The sequence below is a fragment of the Vanessa atalanta genome, chromosome 19 (genome assembly GCF_905147765.1).
Source record: "Vanessa atalanta chromosome 19, ilVanAtal1.2, whole genome shotgun sequence".
Taxonomy (NCBI): domain Eukaryota; kingdom Metazoa; phylum Arthropoda; class Insecta; order Lepidoptera; family Nymphalidae; genus Vanessa; species Vanessa atalanta.
Genome location: NC_061889.1, coordinates 1,361,230 through 1,382,549, shown reverse-complemented (window position 1 = coordinate 1,382,549; position 21,320 = coordinate 1,361,230). Strand labels below are relative to the sequence as shown.

The 21,320-nt window shown below is 34.2% G+C and overlaps 2 protein-coding genes across 9 annotated transcripts in view; one reads left to right on the top strand and one right to left on the bottom strand.

The window, feature by feature from the left end:
- Window positions 1–11,771, top strand: part of LOC125071536 (MAP7 domain-containing protein 2-like) — a 43,074-nt gene extending 31,303 nt beyond the window's left edge. For all 8 annotated transcript variants that reach the window (XM_047681843.1, XM_047681841.1, XM_047681839.1 and 5 more), the window contains 11 exons: window positions 488–625; window positions 741–814; window positions 965–1,051; window positions 2,304–2,396; window positions 3,471–3,660; window positions 4,095–4,209; window positions 4,780–4,918; window positions 5,028–5,237; window positions 5,835–6,314; window positions 7,550–7,663; window positions 8,160–11,771. In XM_047681843.1, coding sequence (XP_047537799.1) covers window positions 488–625; window positions 741–814; window positions 965–1,051; window positions 2,304–2,396; window positions 3,471–3,660; window positions 4,095–4,209; window positions 4,780–4,918; window positions 5,028–5,237; window positions 5,835–6,314; window positions 7,550–7,663; window positions 8,160–8,342 — 1,823 coding nt within the window. In that variant the 3' untranslated portion in view covers window positions 8,343–11,771. The remainder of the gene's footprint in view (window positions 1–487; window positions 626–740; window positions 815–964; window positions 1,052–2,303; window positions 2,397–3,470; window positions 3,661–4,094; window positions 4,210–4,779; window positions 4,919–5,027; window positions 5,238–5,834; window positions 6,315–7,549; window positions 7,664–8,159) is intronic.
- Window positions 11,772–13,720: 1,949 nt separating this feature from the next.
- LOC125071361 (tachykinins) overlaps window positions 13,721–21,320 on the bottom strand; it is a 68,297-nt gene continuing 60,697 nt past the window's right edge. Inside the window, exons 2-3 of the mRNA XM_047681573.1 lie at window positions 14,884–15,641; window positions 13,721–14,185 (exon numbers count right to left, since the gene is read on the bottom strand). Coding sequence (XP_047537529.1) covers window positions 14,148–14,185; window positions 14,884–15,625 — 780 coding nt within the window. The 5' untranslated portion in view covers window positions 15,626–15,641 and the 3' untranslated portion in view covers window positions 13,721–14,147. The remainder of the gene's footprint in view (window positions 14,186–14,883; window positions 15,642–21,320) is intronic.

The following is a 21,320-nucleotide window of genomic DNA, read 5'->3' as shown; positions in this document are numbered from 1 at the left end:
AGTTTAATTGATGTGTTTTTGTTAGCTTTAAATCATAACGATTCGCGTTACAGCCTAACAATTTGTTCGCTCACTCTTTAAAACGAAAGAAGTTTTGCTTGTTACAATAACAGCTTCGACATATGTGCCTATATTTTGTATGAATAACATTACAGTTTAACATTAATAAGAAGAAAAGTACATTCATAAATATAAAAATATCATTAACTCGTATAATAGCTTACAGCGGGCTTAGACAGAGTTACATAAAGAAGATTTTGGATAAATTAGTACCTAATAAGTAACTTCGACAGTTTTACTGTATTCGTTTACTTGTGGATCGTCCGAGCCACATAGACAAAGCTTCGTCGATTTAATAACTATCGAATGAATTTTGTTCAAGTCCGCAGGCCTTCCATACTATACACTAATATATCCGTGCTATCATAAATTAAAATCATATGATCTCGTCCGAACGTCCCGTATTGTGACCGAGCCGTGCGCGCAGGTGCGGACTTCGGCGCGGACACGGGCGCCAGCAGCGCCGCCACCACTCCGTCCGTGTCGCGCGACGCCAGCGCCGTGCACGTGCGCGCCGCCTCCACGCCGCGCCGCCCGCGCCCGCTGTCGCTGCACGCGCGACACGGTAACACTAACGCAAAATCGAATCTGCTACTTTCTGCGTCTCAAAATAGTATTTATGACTTTGCACCTTTGACTAGTGTCATTCTTTTTAAATATTTTCTCTTTCTTTTCAACAGCTGGTCCGCTCGGTCCGGGAGAAGGCAAACCGCCTCTCCATAGAAAACCAAAGCCATCCAAAGATCACGATAAGGTGAGCGATAATTGATTTTTTTTTATATCATCATTCAGTATACAAGACATATATATTACAAAAAATATTAGATTTTGATAATTCGAGACAGTTATCCTATCTAGTTAAATAAAATAAAATGTGAGAACACTTACACCACCGTACCCGCAGAGCGCGGGCAAGTCTCTGTCGGCGTCTCCGGGCCGCACGCTGTCGCCGTCGCCCGCCAAGGAGCGCGCTCGGGACGCCGCGGACGAGGTGCGTGCGCGACAACTCTCCACATGCGTATACTCTATTCCAATGGCAATAGGAGAAAAAATAAATAAACAACTTTGACCTTGAACTGACATGACATTTTAGCTACACTAGTGAGGAGAAAATTATTGAGTGAATGGGTAAAGAATACTAAGGAACGATATATTTTATTTTTAGGTTTTACTTTAATTGTAATTTTTTAAATAAATTTTATATAAATTGCAAGAAAGGTACATATTCAAATTTTTAGATAGCAGCATTTTTAGGCTTAAATAAAAATTAGGTCGTTAGTTTTGATTTGGATCGCCGCAAACAGCCTTATTAACTTATAAAGAGGTAGTTATTTTTAGTGATAAGTCATAGAAACACGCTCACAATTTCATTTATATGAATAGATTTTTATTAGTATGTTAAAACTAAAATTTTATATTTTTTATCTGTATAAATTTATTCATTCTCCATTCGTTTAGCGAACATCCTTAGTGAGGCCTCCATTTTAATTGTTCGTTCATCGAAAAATGGCGTTTTGAATGTCGGCAAAACTGTTTTCATTACTTTGAAAGTCAAATATAAGTGGATTTACGTAGTTAAGTGAAATATTGTTATATTAAAAGTGAAGATACATTAATCAAGAACTGTTTGTAGTAAATCATAAAGGGGACTTATCAACAAAACACTCGTGGTATTGAAAAGTATGGTTTGTTTTGGTTCTTTCCTATTCCCATTGGAATAGAGTATACATACATACATACATACAACTATAACTTTGATTTTTGCGAATTGGAACAGGTGTGAGGTACTCTGTATTCTCTTATGCGCCTCTAACGTTTAGGCAAAATTTAGTAATAGAGAAAAAATCTCTTTCGCATATATAATATTAATTAGTATTATTGTCTGTTGAAAGATACTATTGTTTTTATTTTGAACTAAAAAGATAAGCGCGAATGGAGCGCCTGATGTTAGTGATCACTTCTGCACATGGACATTGACACTTAGTATGTTATATAAATTATTTTTTATCTTGTCAGTGCACCATCAAGAATGTTGTGAAGGTTTTTTGTTAGCTATGTGAGAGATTCTACTGTGTAACCAAAAATATTCTAATATAATATTAGAATTTGTTTTAACTTCGTCCACTTCAAATGAAAATTAAAATATTTATATTTTATATACACTCAACTAGTTCTGCAAATATATTTTTTTTCTAGAATATTATCATACTCATCATTTAATTTTATTAAAATTATAATTTCAGAATGTTATTACACAGCCGGTATCAGACAAGTGTCAAGTCAGTGCATTAGAGGTGACACAGAAGTTAGAAGCCCTACAAATTGGGGACCGCCAGGTGAGGACACTTTATTCTAAGAATGGACTCTTCCATAACTGGAGAATAGAGACCTTTTGTCAGCAGTAGGTTATTTTCTAGTGTTCTAGTCGCAGTGGCCGAAATACACCAGGAGGACATCGTCATAGCAATAATGACTATTTAAACATAATGAACATAATAAAACATGATGATGATGTCCAGCTGGCCTATTTTAGGCACTGTGGCTAGTCTCGCGGGGATTAGTCAAATGCATATAATCTGTTATCTATATGTATATATATATACATATTTATATATATATATAAAAGCGAATTACCACTCAATGATTAATAACGAAGTCCCAGAAACTATAACACTTACAAACTTGAAATTTGGCGATTCTTTATAAGGAGTATGTCCGCTAAGAACAGATTTTACTCCATCCCTAAGGGGATAAATTGGGGCTTCAACTACTAAGTTGATATTTTATAAAAAAAAAATTGACAGATAGCATGAACTGTTTATTATGACTGACTCAGTTTTATATATAAAACAATAAACTCGTAATCTCCTCTTTTAGGTGCAATCTTTTTTTTTTTTGGCATTGGTTGGCGGACGAGCATATGGGCCACCTGATGGTAAGTGGTCACCACCGCCCATAGACAAAGGCGCTGTAAGAAATATTAACCATACCTTACATCACCTATGCGCCACCAACCTCGGGAACTAAGATGTTATGTCCCTTGTGCCTGTGATTACACTGGCTCACTCACCCTTCTAGCCGGAACACAACAATACAGAGTACTGTTATTTGGCGGTAGACTATCTGATGAGTGGGTGGTACCTACCCAGACGGGCTTGCACAAAGCCCTACCACCAAGTAAATCGTCATTAAAAACCCAATTTAAAAAAATGTACACTATAAAATCAAACAGTACTTAAGTAAATGTTTTATAAATATTCATTCCGTCTCTTTTCACCTTGTGCTATTATATAAAAAAGTATTTCCAAATTGGTTCATAAATGAAGGAGTTCCGACTTCTGAGGTAACAAACAGAAAAAAGAACAAAATCAATTGACATTATTACATATTACCAATATAAATCATTTCAGCAATCAAGCGAAATCAAAGAAAACATAGTGAATAGGCCAGAAACGAACAACGAACAGAAGGTACAACAAAACAAAGTGGAAGAAAAACAGATAGACGTACAGAAGCCAGAGAAGGAGAGAGAAGATAAGAAGGAGGAGAAACGAGAGAAGGAGCCTTCGCAGGAGAAGACTGATGATAATGAGATGACTGGTGAGTTGGAAAATACCTTTTATGTTTATTATTCCCTTTTCTAAATATTTTTTGTTAGGTCCTAAATTATTATCAACTTGTAACTACTAAATGCGCTCTATATCGATTCGATCGATTAGCTTTTTTCAAAGTAAAAAATAAAATAGTCCTTATTGTAGTCATAGTGTTTCTTTCTTTCTCTTTCTTAATTATAATAATAATTTAATAGTTACTTATTTTGCAAAATATATCAAAAATTTGATATTTGTATCGATTAACTATCGAAATAGTACCGTTTGTTGTAATACCCAAATTAATTTATAAAAATATTTTATCTACGGACGGACGGACGATTTTACAAACACAAATAAAACTAAACCTCTAGCTTTAAGTATGATCGATTATCTTGCTTTAGGTTATAAAATATATTAAAATCACGTTTTTTTTATTTCCAGCGTCGATGACTGCACGACGGATCACAACAGAAGAAGAAGCGAAGGCCGCACTCGCTGAGCGAAGGAGACGCGCTCGCGAGGAGCTCGAGCGACAGGCAGAGCTCGAGAGGCAGAGGTGAGAAAAATATTCTTCGTCACCATTTTTTTGTCCTTATCTTATTTGAGAGGTTGATATAATGGTTGCTTTAAGTTGGTTAGAGCGTTGATATTATCCGTTGTGTTAATGAATGCGCGTAACTCAAACAATTTTTTTAGTCGGCTTAAGGCGTCCACAGTTTGTGGCTTCTACTATGAACACCACGTGGCATATCAAAATTTTATAATTAATATCTAGTTGTAATAAAATTTAAGGTTGAATTTGAATTGCATCTTTATATAATACTTAACTATTTCCCTTACTAACGATTGGATCGAATTCAATGATATTTTTGTGCATGGATGGTTTCCTTTGTCAAATTTGAGTTTAAAGATTTCTGATTCCAAAGATTTCTCAGTTATTATGTGTATATTACGTCGGATGACGTCGAATGACCTAAACTCCATCTTTGATTTCGGATTTAATTTAGTATTGCCAGCAACTATTACTCAAAAAATATTGTTGAGGAAATTACATGTAATATATATGATAGAATTTGTGGTATGGGCAAATAAAATAATTATGTTAATTTACCTTATTCACTTTCAGACTACAACGTGAAGCAGAAGAGGAAGCAGAGAGACAACGCCTAGAAGAAGAGAGACAGAAACGTGAAGAGGAGGAAGCGAGAGAGCTAGCCGCGCTGCAGAGGAAAATGGAGGAAGAGAAACTAAGGAAAGCTATCGAGGTACATGGGAAATCGAAATGTATAAAATGTTCACAAAACTCAATCAACTAGAAGAATTGTCGCCACTCATTGAAGGGAAAGGATATAAGAGTGACTCTCTCGTGTGCAGATTCAGCAGCAGCTGGAGAAGGAGGAGGCGGAGCGGCGCGTGCGCGAGGAGGAGGAGCGGCGGGCGCGCGCGCGGGACGAGGAGGAGCGGCGCCGCGCCGCCGACGAGGCCGAGCGCGCGCGCCGCGAGGAGGCCGAGCGCGACGAGCGCGAGCGCCTGCTGCGCAAGCAGCGCGTCGAGGCCATCATGGCGCGCACGCGCCTCAAGAAGGCACGGCTTGTTCATTCATTCACACACGTGGTCATTGTAGCGTCGCATTTTATAATAGAAAAGAGTTTTTTTTGTCATAGTCATTGGAATAGGCTATATAAATTCGAATACACTTTATATGTAATATACTAATAAAATAATAGTATAAATGAATTTCATCTCTTACATGTTGATACGAGAGCTAGATATCGAAAATTTTCGTGTAATAAACGGAACATTTCTACCCTTGTAAATATTGAACGATTAATCACAGGCCGTGTATTAATTACCGAACCGAGATGGCCCAGTGTTTAGAACGCGTGCATCTTAATCGATGATTTCGGGTTCAAACCCAGGCAGGAACCACTGAAATTTCATGTGCTTAATTTGTGTTTATAATTCATCTCGTGCTCGGCAGTGAAGGAAAACATCGTGAGGAAACCTGCATGTGTCTAATTTCAACGAAATTCTGCCACATGTGTATTCCGCCAACCCGCATTGGAGCAGCGTGGTGGAATATGCTCCAAACCTTCTCCTCAAAGGGAGAGGAGGCCTTTATCCCAGCAGTGGGACATTTACGGGCTGCTAATGTAATGTAAAAAAATGTATTCATTACAGCAAGCTGAAGAAGACAAGAAGCAACAGGAAATGAAAACGCAACAAAACCAACCAGCTACTGAGTCTACGCCTGCCAACAATATTTCCACATCAAATGCTACCCAGAACAATGTAGCACCCGTAAATAATACACAGGATAATGCAGCACCTGTTACAAATGCTGCCCAAAATAGTCCAGCACCTGTAACTAATGCAGCGCAAGAAAGTGCAGCACCTATAGTAAATACTGTACAAGACAATATAACTCCCATAGTAAATGCAGCAGAAGAAAGTTCAATGAATGTGTCGCAGGATACATCAGCATCTGTAACAAATTCCGTTCAAGAAAGTTCAGTAGTAACAAATGACAGTGCAGCGGCCACTAACGCATCGGTAGATAGCGCAGCACCTGGAGAAAATACAGCAGTCGAAACTATGTCTGTGGATACTAGTAACGGGAATGTACAGACGGGAGATTTGTTACAACTTGCCGCTAGCCAGGTTAGTTTAATTCGTTTATTAATCAACAGAAGAACCTTGGTCCAAAATAATTACAATACCTTTACAAGGATATTTTCGGTAGTGAAAGATAAAGTATGAAATTTGATAAAAATATACTTAAATAATTTAAATTTTAATTTATTATATTGAAATTAAAAGTCGTAATTTTTTGTCTGTATATCACGTGACATAAAACACGAGCCGCCATTGTGTACCATAGGCAAAAACTATCATTTCAATATCATCTGGCACTTTGATAAACAATTTTTCTGGAGTTTTAATACTAGTATTTGTACATTACACTTCAACAATAGTGATTGAAATTCATTACTTTCCCAAAAAACACCAAATATTTATAGCTGTTAACGTTGATGAGTGCCAGTCTTACATACACAACTGTTGTTTTTATCTATGTGACGTTTTTGCGGTATTAAAAAAAGGTTTAAAATTTTATTTTATTTTTTGTGGCTTTTTATTAGGAAATTCGACATTTTGAAGTACTTTTTCAAATATAGTTGAATACCCTATTGTTTTGCTAAATTTTATCTTCGTCGATATCTACAAACGAGGTATCACACAAGGGTCACATGAAAGTAGAATCTATAATAATATCTGTTCCAAATACATATTCAAATTGTTAGATAATTTTTATGGTTTTACCTAAAGCTAGCTACCTTTTAGTTAAAAATGTCCTATACATTACAACGAGAAACATAGTGAGTTACACTTATATATTTTATTAACTTTTTTAACTTTGTATGTTTATTTAAATATATTGTTGCATATATAAGCACTTGCCCTAATTACTGCATGAGAAAGACAAAGTAATGTAATTATATGTACAGTCGGGGTAAGAAAAGGTTCGTCACCTTAAGGTCTATTTTCGTGTGCTCAGTATGCGCGATAATCTGCTTTACCGATTGAGTTTGACATATTGCGTCGCAATGTACACTATTTTGAACCTAGTTATCATACTATGTTAGTTTAATTTTATGTGCAGTTTTTTGTTTAATGCTTTAGTTTCAAAAGGTACTAAGAGTTTACGACTTGATAAAGGAAATAATTTGAAAACTGACGAAGGTTTTCTTACTCTGACTGTACATGTAATTAATACTGCGTGGCAAATTCTGATCTGATGTGATTAAAGTTACTACAGTGCAGTGCTCCTCACTTATTAATGAAATGATACTTAATCTTGTTTAATATCAAATCAAATTATTCTTTTCTATCTTCAGCCGGAAGTGACACAAGAGCAGACACAAGTGGCGCCAGACACTCCGCCCACGAGCAACAATAGTAGCAACGGTAACATGACTGCCGACCTGCTGGGCCTGTCCCAACAACATGAGGTTAGAAAAAAAAACATTGTCGGACTATTTTCTAATTACAAATTATGGTTTAATATTAAATAACAATGTGATGCAACAAATTTGCTCCCACTCATCTCTATAACTAATATAAACCACTAATGTCAGTATGCCGTAAACAATGGAATCTAAGATCATTATATCATTTGTAGCTGTAATTTAAGTGGTTTTTTTTTAACTTTTTCTCGCTAAAATAATCGATACACAGACAACTTAAAGATATACACACAAATTATTGATATTTATCAGGAGAATATTAGTGATGATTGATAATAATTAATGATCTGTAACTCCGTTTGTATCTAATATTCTCTTTTATGCTTTTGTCATGTACTCGTGTATAAGTATATTAAAGTTTTGATTATTAGTAAATTAGTATTGGTTCAATTGTATATCGCCTGCTCTGTTTGTCAAAAAAACGCAAATACGCAATATGATGAATTAAATCGTAGATAATACCGATCACAAAACCCCACAGACAAAGGACAAACCAGACGAGCAGCCGCCCAAGCAGATTGACAACACACCAACGTTGGACGCGAACAACGGCAACGTTGGCCGCATATCCGCCAACTTCATCCAATCCGAGCGACGCGACGACTTCGCGGCGCACAACGGACACGGACACCCGCACCCGCTGACGTTGCAGAATGCGATCTAATAACAGAGACGTACGGTCGATATTAGAACGGCTTCTCCGCGTGCATATTGGCTAGGTGAGCTTGACACGACTGTGCCGACACGGCAGATACATTGAATTACGAACTCTGAGCTTATCGAGTTGAGAGCTCGTTTTAAACGCTGAGGAAGCATTAGAAGGTCACTGAATTTGCCACAATATCTTCCGATTTAACCTAACTTAAAATTTTTCTTCGGTTTTATCATTTACTGAAAAATTTGATTTACTAAATATGGTTTAATAAGTATTAATAAAAACTCTTGATATGGACCCTTGAAAATCCCCATGGTGTTGTAATAAGGGTTTAAAAACTGTTTATATTTCTTTAAGTTAAAAGTTAAATAACCCAAAATTGGAAAGGTTTACTAGAAGTACTAATGATATGAAACTAAATAGGCTTTCAAATTTGAATATTTTGTTTCAAAACACGGTCTTTAATACAAACGTAATAGGGGTTAAGTTTGTGTAAATAACTTCGGCACTACATGAACTGGTCGAGTCTGGTCAAAGATTTCCCTTAGTGAAAATTGAAATTTCTATATACGATTATAAGATAATGATAGGTTTCTAAGGTGCCTTTACAGTCTTGTTAATTTTAAAACGGTGCTAAAATAATTAATGAATAATGAAATTTAATTTCATCAATGTTAAAGTACAAAATTTTAACAATAATAATAAATTTCAATAATGCACAATGAATAATTTAGTTGAAGGAATGATCGTTCGTCCTAGCCAATATGTATGGAGCGAGAATGGTATAGGTATGCTGTACTATTACCACAGGTGCTGTCTCTCTCACACGTGAAAGTTAAAGAGAGACAAATATACTATTGACATGATGTGTTGTAACAACCTAACTTTTTTTAATCTGTCAATATGTTATCTGTGGTAAATATTACGCATGTATGTTGGCACATGATATAATAGTTATATGGTTAATAATTATTGCATTTAAATCGCAAATCCACGATTCTATTAAGAATTTAAAAAAAATATATCTAGCTTTTTTTTGTTTTGCTAATTTTAAGCGAAGAATTAATAAAATAAATCGTAATCATCGCTTGACGTTCCTCGTATGACAGAATTAATATTTTCATACGAATAAAATAAAATAACTTCGTTGCTTTTTAGTGATTAGGAGTCATGGCAGACGAAACGACCTTGAAGGAGTCATAATTTTATATACAAATGTTACTTCAGATTGTTGGCAAAATGAGTGGAAATAGAAGCATTCTTATATTTTTTCACAATAAAATTAAAATATCAATAACATCATTGATTTCATATACAAAATAATTTAATGACTTGTGTCTAATAGTAAAAATATTAGAATTTTCGTCTGTTTCATTTCTCCTAATCGAGTTACAACAACAGATTAAAAAAATTGAAAACATTAAATAATGATCGTTTGGTGTATAGGTTGTGTATAGCGACACTCGTGAACAGTGTTACAATAATTATTTAATATAAGTTCTATTTATTGTGATGTTTTTATTATTATTAATAATAGATAATTCGGCTTTGCTTAACGCAGCCGCTAGTTGGTTATTAAATTACTTTCTTAAACGAGGGATAATGACATACGGTAAGGCAATATACATTTCAATCTTCCTTATATATGTCGATGTGAAAACGCTTCTGACTTTCTACGATCAAAAGTCTATTGTAAAGAGACGGAAGATTTGGTAATTTTCGCTCTTTCTCTGAGGAAAAAACATGTTAAAAAAGTTCAGACGCTATGACATGAGTGTATTTACATATAATTTATGATAGCTTATATGTAATGATGAGTATTAATTCGCTTGTATCCGTAAACCGATTTGCAATGGTGCGAGGGAGACAGGCATATGACGGGTAGCGCGTGTGCGAGTGAGACCGATGGTAATCTGATTGTCACCTTTACGATGAATTTTGAAAAGAACCAATAGAAGAATATTAAAACATTACAAAATTATTGTTTTTGTTCAAGACTGAAAATAGAAAGTGGGATTTTATTAGAATTTGCAAATGCGTTAAATGTCAAATGTCTGAAACCTAAAAATGAAACGCTAGCTATACCTAAGAAAAATTGAAACGATTATTATCCGTGTATTCGTAACTATTACGAGCCGAGTCATTGAGGCGACTCACATATGTCATAATACTGCTTATTCTGAATTATAGCACTTAGAGCGACCAGACAGCTTTGATACTAGACCAATGATGATTTCGGATCTCCATTTAACATAACACTAACTATATATAAAGATACTTGTAACAAATTGCATCATAACTATGGTTTCGTTTCTGAGTATTTAAATATAATTTGGAGGTCTGAATAATCTACATGAACTTAATCGCGACGCAAACAATAACGAGATAGTAGGTTATTTAAAAATGCATAAACAATTTTTTGTAATATAAGTAGTTAGCATTCAATATATAATCTTAGTCTGTTTACAATTTGCCTTTCTTCCGTTGTTGAATAATATATTTTTTTGTATGTTTGTAATTCAACGATGTTTCCATTCAAATTGTCTATACCATAATAGTCTTTAACACGTTGGTATTGAGACTGAAATGGTATACGAAATGTTTTTCTTTAATCCCTATTTATCAATTTTAGTAGTTATAATAACAAATTATAATTAATTCTGGGAACGTTTCCCAATTATTGTATATTCCATTTTCTTTTTATATCACCTTTCGATCTATGGACTGAGGATGAATATGGCGTACGTTGTTTAATTATTGTTTGACATGTTTCACCAAAAAGATGATGTGTAATTTAAGTGTTAATCTACTCATTTGGATTTAATTATAAATTTCAAAATGTTTTTTTTTTTTTCAATGTAATTATGAATAAAATGCATAATAATGATATAGTTTTTGTGCGCCTCGATCAGACATAGAGTATATTCCCTCGCTTATGTAGATAACATTATACAATTTTTGCTAATCGTCCATTTTGTAATATTATAAACAAATCATGTAGTCCATACTGCGACGGCCTTAATAAATAACTTTTACGCTATTATTTTCTTAAAACATTTAATTTTTTTTTTTTTTTAATGAAAGTTGTTTTTAAACGTAAACTTTGTGATACGATGCCATTTTGATTATTCATCGTTTGTACGATTCGTACTATTTTTGGTTACCTATATATAATCTGTTCCCTAATTTAGACTGATCGATTCATGCATATCCGACTTTGTAATGCTTTTAAACGACACAAGTTTCAAGATGGCGGCGTGTCACGTGTTGCGTGTTGTGTGCTCGGTAGTGCGTTGCGGCTGTGGCTGTCGTTATAACAAATATTATGTATTTATATCACATTGAGACATGGCTTCTATATACGTTCTATTCTTTATTATGTTAGCAATCGATGGATTTATAAGGAGAAAGTTTTAATAAAAAATATTATGAAATTTATATTGTAAATTTATTTTCCTTTTCTTCAAACCATGTATTTGATAAAATTATGATTTAAACACATCCTTAGCTTAATAATTCTGCCTATTAACAAGACAGGAAGAGATATTTAAATGAATATAAATAAAACAGAAAAATATCTCCTGACCGATTTCGGCCAATCTCAAGGCGAAACTCAGGTGCATTCTCAGAATCTGATGGGACGGAAATACGAGACGCACCAACGGCTTTCCATATATCAAGCCACTAGACAAACGAAGGAGTCAAAACAGTAATTTAAGAAACTTGGAATATACTTATTTTATTAAAGATGTTTGTATAATTTATAAAATATGTACCTACTTTGTTTTTTTTTAATTGAATAAGAATATTTTCAAATTAAAAAGAACTTCATTATAGTAGTATTAAAAAAAATGACTGACATCGAATTATTATTGTTTTATTTTGTAACTATTAATGGCATGTCAAATTGTCATTATTAAGATCAAAGATCAAGTTGGCTTTGCGGATCTACTCTGTAATTATACCATTCATCCCAAAAACAAATCAAATGAAAGGGGAACGGACTGTACACCCTTAATTAACCACCTCCACAATTATATCTAGACTAGATGAACCTAACTCGATGAATCGTGAAATAGGTATAGTTAAGTACAATTGGTGTGTTTTCGTAAAATAAACCCTTTTTTGTCGGTACATCGTAAATGCAATAGTCGTTTTGCCCTCAAACGGCTAAACCGATCGCAATGAAATTCGACTTGGAATATTCTGGGAACTACGAGATCTAAGAGGAAAATAAATTTGACAAGGAATTTGGGGAACTGTTAATAACCTATACCCTCTTCCAATGGAAATACGAAAAAAGATAAACAAACCTTAGACTTACATATTTCATACGATTTGCTAATAACTCAGCTATATTGTGCGTAGTGCACAATATAGCTGAGTAAGAGTTTATGATTAATATATATTTATTTATAGTACAACAATATTACATTTAACCAGTATTTCCACTTTAATTTTACTTTCTAAATTCCGATAAGTCTCGTCGATGTTCAAAAAGCCATTTTTTCACAAATCTATAGTGGATATCATAGATTAATCAAGCTCTCGACCAATGGTATCGCGTCAATTTGCTGTAAAATGTTTATTTGCCTTTCTTTCTTGTTATGTTTGAAATAGAATAGACTAGAACTAATAGACTAGAACACTTGAAGATCGGTTTTTTAATCACATAATAATAATAATAATTTTTGTTAATTTTGTAATTATTTCGATGTAAAATATTTTAAAAGTACACAAATTTTATTTATTTTTAAACTTACAACTTTACCATCACTCGTCAAACATAACAAATACCTAAACCAAACAACCAGACCTACTTTCGAATCACATACATACTTTTCACCGTGGACAGGGTGCCTCGCAAAGACCTACCGCCCAGAGCCTCGCAATGGGTAAGGCCGCTGCTGTGTATAATTTTATACGGAATATTTTTTTAATAAGGTTTCTAATAACTAATGGATTATGTAACTACCTAATAAGTACTGAGATTCACAAAAAAAGATTTTTTTCATCGTATTTTGTTTTGTTCGAGATTTGAAATAAAACCATATCAAAATTGACAACTGCCTTTATTGTTTAAATATTCTTTTTATTATTATATTAGGGAATAATTCAACTGTAGACATTTCGCCAGCCTTAGCGAAATGTTTGCGGACAATTCATTTAAATTTAACATCGAGATACACCGAACTATATTATAATACACTTCATAGCGATCTATATAAATGTTTATCAACTCGAATATATTGCTTTTAATAAATTTTATCTATTCGTTTAAACATTACAATTTTTTTTAACCAATTTGTGTTTATAGAAAACAACGAATTTTAAATTGATCACTTATAAAAGTTATTTGATTAATATAAAACTAAATTTACGTTATTTTTATCCATATTTTTATTAAATCATTCTAAGTACGAGAAAACTAAATTGCTGTTTACAATGTAGTGTTCTTCGAAATCATTCTACGTGAGAACTAAATTGCTCCTACATTGTAGTGTTCTATGAAATTTAATGTAATTTACTTTCGATAAATAAAACACACTTAAATTAAAATACTTATTAATTAAATACAAGTCGAATGTTTCATTCATTTAAAATTGATAGCAATAAATGATTAAGCAAAACATAAACATTAAACAATTAATATTCATATAATACTGATAAATACTTATAAGTATGGACTAAATTCTAGAAATTGTTCAACGCTAGAATAAGCCTTATATAACTTTGCCGGGAGAGAACGCGCTTACGATATGTTTTTTTTTTGACTAGGTTTTGATATAAATAAATGAATGTGTCTTCGAAGTATTAGTTCGGCATCGCCATGTCGCCGTTGGGTTCAGAATCTGTAAAAAAAATACAGTTATATTTTTTTATTGTTTTACATTATATGTCACATTATATACAGATAGATTCGATTTCTTTTATTTAGTTTTAAAAAGAGGGGATTTTAAAATAGGGCAGACGCGGCAATTCCACCTCATGGTAATTGGTTACCATATCTCTTGACTGCCGCGTTGGTGCGCCAGATGTCAGGCCGAGATGCCGATATCCTGGGTTCGAACCCCAGGTCGGGACAGTAAAAAGTTAGTGGGTTTTTCTGTCGAAAGGTCTCAGTAACGTTTTAAGTTGGAAGTGTACACTCTTGTGTCTTGGAAAGCACGTGAAGCCGTTGATCTTCCGCCTGTACTATTTCTGGCCGTATCGGATTTCGTTTGATGTTTGCGCATACACCTGCATATATTTATGCGTTGGTTGTTTTGAGATTGTATGTCCGTATCAGGACGACATCATCAACATCTAAACGTTATCGATACTGATATTACGTTATGACTTTTACTCCGGTAATAACATTGGCTTAAGTGACGTATTACAATAAAAAAACCCTTCATACCGAAACTTAAACATACACAGTATGCCGGTAGAAGATAGAATTCGTAATTTTCGTATAATAGATTATCGCTTAAACCTGAGAAAAAATATAACTTTCTCCTTGATACATTAACGTCGTGTAAAGAGTAAACAGATAAATGGCCGTTCTCACCTAAAACGCTGTCATTCTCGGCCCACTTTTTGCCGCGCATTCCTAGGAACCCCGTCTGCCCCTTTCGTTTAGGCCACGGACTATTCAGCAAAAACTTAATCTCCTGCGCTCCGCTGTTTTTCAAGTCCTTCTTACCGCGAACGCCGATGAATTTCCCACGAAACGATACATCATATGGTCTTTTATCCTGTACGGATTTCTTCCCACGTACGCCGAAGAATTTGTGTATGTTAGTCCGTTTTTCCACCTCATTCGAGAGGCTCGAATCTTCTGGAATGTCACTGGTTTCCGTGGAAACCTCGTTGTTCAGATTAGATCGCAGTTTTTGTATGTACTCGTTAATGAATTCGTTCAAAATTGGATATTCGGGTAGGTTGGAATTCTCGTCAGTGGAATAATCGATCTGACCGATCAAGGAACCTGAATGTTTCGGGATGTACTCGTAGCTCTCGGGGTAGACCATGAACTCTGGGTACAGGTACTCTTTCTTGCCTCTCATGCCTATGAAGCCCATTGGAACACGTTTGAAATCACCTTCTGAAATGTCGTAGTCTTTTTTGCCCTTCACTCCGATGAAGTATTGGGGCTTCCGTTTGTAGTATTCATTTGCGCCGTATTCGTAGTATTTCTTGCCGCGCACACCGAGGAAACCCTGTGGCACGCGTCGCACCACTTCTTGAGCGTTAATCACGTACACCAGCTGGATGGTGATCAGCAACACGTAAGTCTTTATCACACCCATTTCTCGTTTTATAGATCTGTAAAGACAGAAAAAAATTCAATTATTTTTCTATCAACACGCCTGTATTACTTAAATTATTCAAGTGGCTATTATATTGAATTAAACTACAAAAAAGTTACGAATTTTAAAATAAATGAATTTCTGATATTTCTTGATCAGGGTATAGTTTTGCTGTAATAATTTTGGTAATATTTAGTTATTATACTAATTTGTTTTTTCAGTAGTTCTACGTATCCAAAAACATACTTAATCGTTAAACATACCAAGAAAACGAACTTGATGAATTTTTTGAAGGAAAGTCATAATCATGAAAAAAGAAACACTATTAATGACTATACTTATTTTTTATTCTTAACAGAAGTGAAAATCACTTGTTAAAAAAGAATACACCAATAACTATCTGACTTTATAATAATAAATAACAATTAATAATTACTTAATATTTAATTTAGATTAATAATAATAAAGATTAAAACGAACTATAAAGACAAATTATCGATGATTGACAAATTGCATACCTTACCAAAGCATCGAAATTTTGCGCCAAAATGTAAACCCAAGCTGAAGCCACAGTGGCAAGCGATCGCGCGCTCTTTTTTTTTAAATATATTACGTTACAAGGTACTAATATTTCAGGCGGTAAAAATATATATAGTAAGTAAAAGTATATAGCTTTTCTCTTACTTATTAAAAGACCTTTATGGGTCCTTAAATACGGTTTTATTGATATTTTTCATGTGTAACCTTTAGTACAAGATTACGTTTATCTAGTCATGAAACATCACAAGCAAAGCGATTCAACGTCACGTACAATTCCCGCGAGTCACACGAGCAAACGTATTATTGTCAACGAATTACTTTAATAAAGCTCGTATTTAGGTTAGACTGGTTCTGATATAAAATACCCTTATTAAAAAGCCAAAATAGGTAATTAATAATAATAATTAAAGTAAAAAAAAAGTATGTAATTGCAAATATTATATCCATATTCTCCATTAAATGTGTTTTTTATTCCCGTGAATTGAGTCAAAACTGTAAAATTGATTGACATTTAAAAAAAAAATCTGTTAGTACTAACTCGAAACATACTGCAGAACCGCAAAAACTATCATAAAATATCGAAAAGTGGCAACATTAACTATAATGATTTTAAAATAAAATAGCAAATCAAAGCGGTCAACATTGAGTTCCGGAGTGAGTTACAAAATAGCACTGCTGATTAATATTAATTTAAGAAAAAAATATAATAAAGTTGTCAGATTACAAAACCTTCTTTTTAATAATCTGTGATTGAGGTCATAAAAATAGATAGCAGTAGAGATATTCTGAAAGAAGAAACTCGAAACTCACCGCAGAAAACGAGCGTGAAATGTCCGAATGTGATATATGACATTGACTGTTATGATTATAAAATTTATAGGATACACGTGTCAAAATGGCGTATGTAAGTCGGTTGTCAACATTCCTCGAATGGTACACAAAGTATTCTTACAGAATCGCACTGCATACCAATGAAGCGAACACAGAACCAGTAAGGTTGTAATTTGCTGCAGTGATCCGTTTCGTGATGAATTTTAAATCATCCCCTTGGCTGTGACGTCATCGCCACGGGGGCTAACACTGCATACACGGCTAACAAGGTGACACAAAACGGTCTTCGTCCGGCATTGCTTTTGTAAAATTTTTTTACGAAATCCCATGAAGCACTATTACTAAAGGTCTGATATCATTTGTTAAAAATAAATAAAAACATTTTTAAATTATTATTACATATATGTATACGAACATAGAGTGTTGTACTCATCTAACAAATAATTTGACATTTTTTAATAATTTAGGTAGGACGTACAAATGGGCTACCTGACGGTAAGTGGTCGTCACCGTCCACTATTAGACTTTGGCGCTGTAAGAAATATTAACCATTCCTTACAACTCAACATGATTGAAAGCTATGACGTAATTTCCCTTGTAGTTGTAGTTGAAACATTGGAACATTACTATACTAAATATTGCTGCTTGACGGTAGAACGTATTCAAAGTCGTCCGAAGTAGAGTTACTTAGGAAAAAATAACGACATTTTAATATACTTTTTACACATCAATTAACTAAGTAAGCTGAATTTTCGTATGCCTGTAATTCATCATTCATTCATTCATTCTTGTACTCGTTAGTGAAGGAAAAAGTTGTGAGGAAACCTACGACTGTCGGATAAACATCTGCCAAATATGTTCACCGTCCACCAACTCGCATTAGAGATCTAGAGCTATCTAGAGCGATCTAGAGCTAGAGCATAGGCTCTATATAGATACGTATAGGCTGTTACTTTTATTTAATATTTTAGTCCTTCCGGAACTTTCACATCAGTTACTTTGCCGCAAACAAAAAATATTTATTGTCGTCGCGTTCCGGTGTAAAGGGTGCGTGAGCCGGACTAATAACAGACGCAAGGGACCACATTACTAAGCCCTTTGCTTGACAGCACATTGGAAAATAAAAACATGTTCAACGTTAAAGGTTTTTCACACGAGCTACAACCACATAACATTAGCGCCATTGTCTTGTGACCAACACGAGCTGCCTAGCGATGTGCTGTCGCAGATTCGATCCTGACTCCTCATGTTATTATTGTCATGGATTCTGTAATATGCCATATGTAGTCTTTTTAACATAAGATTGAAAAGTAATTACATTAGCAGCCTGTAAATTTCCCACTGCTGGGCTGAGGCCTCCTCTCCCTTTGAGGAGAAGGCTTGAAACATATTCCACCACGCTGCTCCAATGCGGGTAATTGGTACAGTTCAAAATAAAATTTAAAAACAAAAATATAGACGATAAGTAGCAATATTTAACATTTAGGCATACGACGTTTCAGGCATATGAAAGATATTATTGCCACTGCGTCACTTTTATCTAAACACTACTAAATAAGCAATTAAACATTTGTAAAAGTCAAGGTGAACCACGCTAGTGACGACTAAAAATGTCCAAAGCTAACAATATACCAGAACTTACAATGGTGTCATCATGAGGACGTGCGACAGAGATACCAGGTAAGAGTGAAAGGGAGGAGAAATGCCTAATGAGCACGTCACACTATACGTGTTCGAGGAAGTATTTGGAACGGGTAGTAAACAAAGAAAAATATTAAAATGTGTCTTATTCTATATACATCAGAAAAATATAGATTTTCTTTCCTTGAAGATTTTTCTAAATTTGTTTAACTAATAGTATAGAAAAAATCATTAGTTTTCTATGTTGTCTTGGGCTGAGTCAAATCAAATCAAATCAAAATATACTTAAGTCAAGTAGGCTTTTACAAGCAGTGTTTGTGGTACCATCGTTTCTTCTGATTTTCCATAACACAAGTGCTTTAGCTACTTACATTGGGATCAGAGTAATGTATGTGACGTTGTCCAATATTTATTTAAAAAAAAAAAGTATACAATGATTGTTTCATAACAAATATCAAAATTATTACTGCGAGTGTGGATTTTTGATAATCAATAATAAAAAACAGTAATCAATCGAATCGGTTTACAAATCTGCTAGGTGATTCTGAAACTCATATTTCGATTCCACATGCGGAATTTTTAATGAAAACTATATTTGGTATTCAGAAACTCGAATTAAAGGTATACTAGCGCCACTTTGTGAGATTGTAAGTAATACGAACTAATTTTCAATGAGAACTGTATTATTTGACATTAATTGCGATTCTCATACACGTTTTCGGTTTAAAAAAATGAAACTAACTTCGACTTAATAAGTCAAATTAAAAGTTGATGTAATGTGGCGGAAGGCTCTAGTGAAAACTGTAAATCTATGTGATCTATTCAAAACGTGTTCGAGGACACGTTTATAGGAACTTTTATTGCCTATCTTTTTAAAAACCGTCAATAAAAGTAGCTGCACTATAATCTCGCTTCACAGTTATCGCTTCACTCGATATGACATATAGTTACGGAATGCCGAATATTTTTCAATCCAAGGTCGTATCGAAATGAGTTCAGAAATGAAAACTGTTTATAATCCTAACGTGGTTTTTGCAGAATCGCACCTCTTCTTCCATTCCTCACGTGCTTAACGCCACAATACAAGGAAATGCATCTCGAATATTCTTTAGCACCTGTATCAGCCCGCACATTATATAAATACGACATTGAACAATAAGCGTTTATTTTCAGAATGAAATAGCGGCTCGTTAATGGCTGATATGCAGCTCCTGTCAACGAGACTGTTTAGACCTTTCTTCACCTTTCGTCTTCCTTTGTTTACCGCTGAGTATGAAATCATATTAGGACTCACTAGTTTTTCCGACTTTGGGGACATTAGTTGTATCTTTATAAATGTTGTGTATTGTTATTATAATTCTGTTACAATTATTTTTATATGTAAGTTATTCTAGTGAAAATATTCCAATTATATTTTATCTTTAAAATAATAAGAAACAAACACTGAATAACGAAGTTTTGCTTCGATTAAAACTAAAGTGTTTTATCCACCAGATAATTGCGGCTTACGGAGTGTACCCATATGAACTCTGCCGGCACAATTCAAGGCACTTAATAGAAATCGGGATCTTCGTTACTCGCGATGTGCACTCACGAGTCAGATACACTTTGAAAGCGATATAAAAGAAAATAGTCTAGTTTTTAGCACTCTCGTTAAAAGTCTGGAAAGGCCAAAGTATTTGGGAAAGGGGGAATTTATTTACGCCGAATTCTGCTCTCCGCCATTATGGGCTAAGTGCTCGCCGATATATTGCATTTGATTCAACGTCCTGCGAAACGACGGTGTTTCAATTACAGTGTGAAATTCTGTACCTCCAATGATCTCTGTTCACTAGCGAACGATAAAAATTCAAAAGTTACATCCTATTTTATTTATAAAGAAATAAAAATGGATTTTCTTGTTTTTCTAGGTGTGAGATTTTACTTAATTGAAATAATTATTCGCTTTGTACTAGAAATGGGTATGACAATTGCTTAAAGGTCGCCAGGGGTCAATCCTCATCGCTGAGCGAATTTTAAATTGAACGCTTTATGTATTTTTAGTATATTTCATTTGTCTAATGTATATCTTAAATATCCTGCAAATAAAAAGTATCTCCAAATCCTGGGTCAGAATAACATTGAGTTTTTTTAGATTCTACTTTCTTTTAAAAAAATAAAACCTAGCAAAGACTACTTTGTCTTTAAAGTTTGCTACGCTAACTACACGAGTAGTTATATATTATATTACATAGATTAAAAATATTAGTGAAAGGGCTTTTTGCTATCCCGTCTGGATAGGTTACCAGCTACTCATCGGATATTCTACCACGAAACAGCAATATTGTTGAGTTCCGGTTTGAAGGGTTGAGTTAGTTAGTTAGTTCCCAAGTTTGGTGTCGCATTGACGATGAGAGCAATTCTTATTTCTTACAGCGCCAATGTCTATGGGCGCTGATGACCACTAACATCAGGAGGCCCATTTGAAAAAATCAACATTAACAAATCCAAAAATATATATTTTTCAAAAATACAGCCTACAGGTAAATTTTCATATGTTAAACTAGAACCTCATTACAAAATACGAGTATACTTCAAAAACAGCCCCGAGAAGTACACGCCTCGTTGAAGTTTCAAGTTCGGCAGGAAAATCCATGTTTTTTTTTTATTTCCTTGCACTTTCAATCACTAGAATCAATCTAAT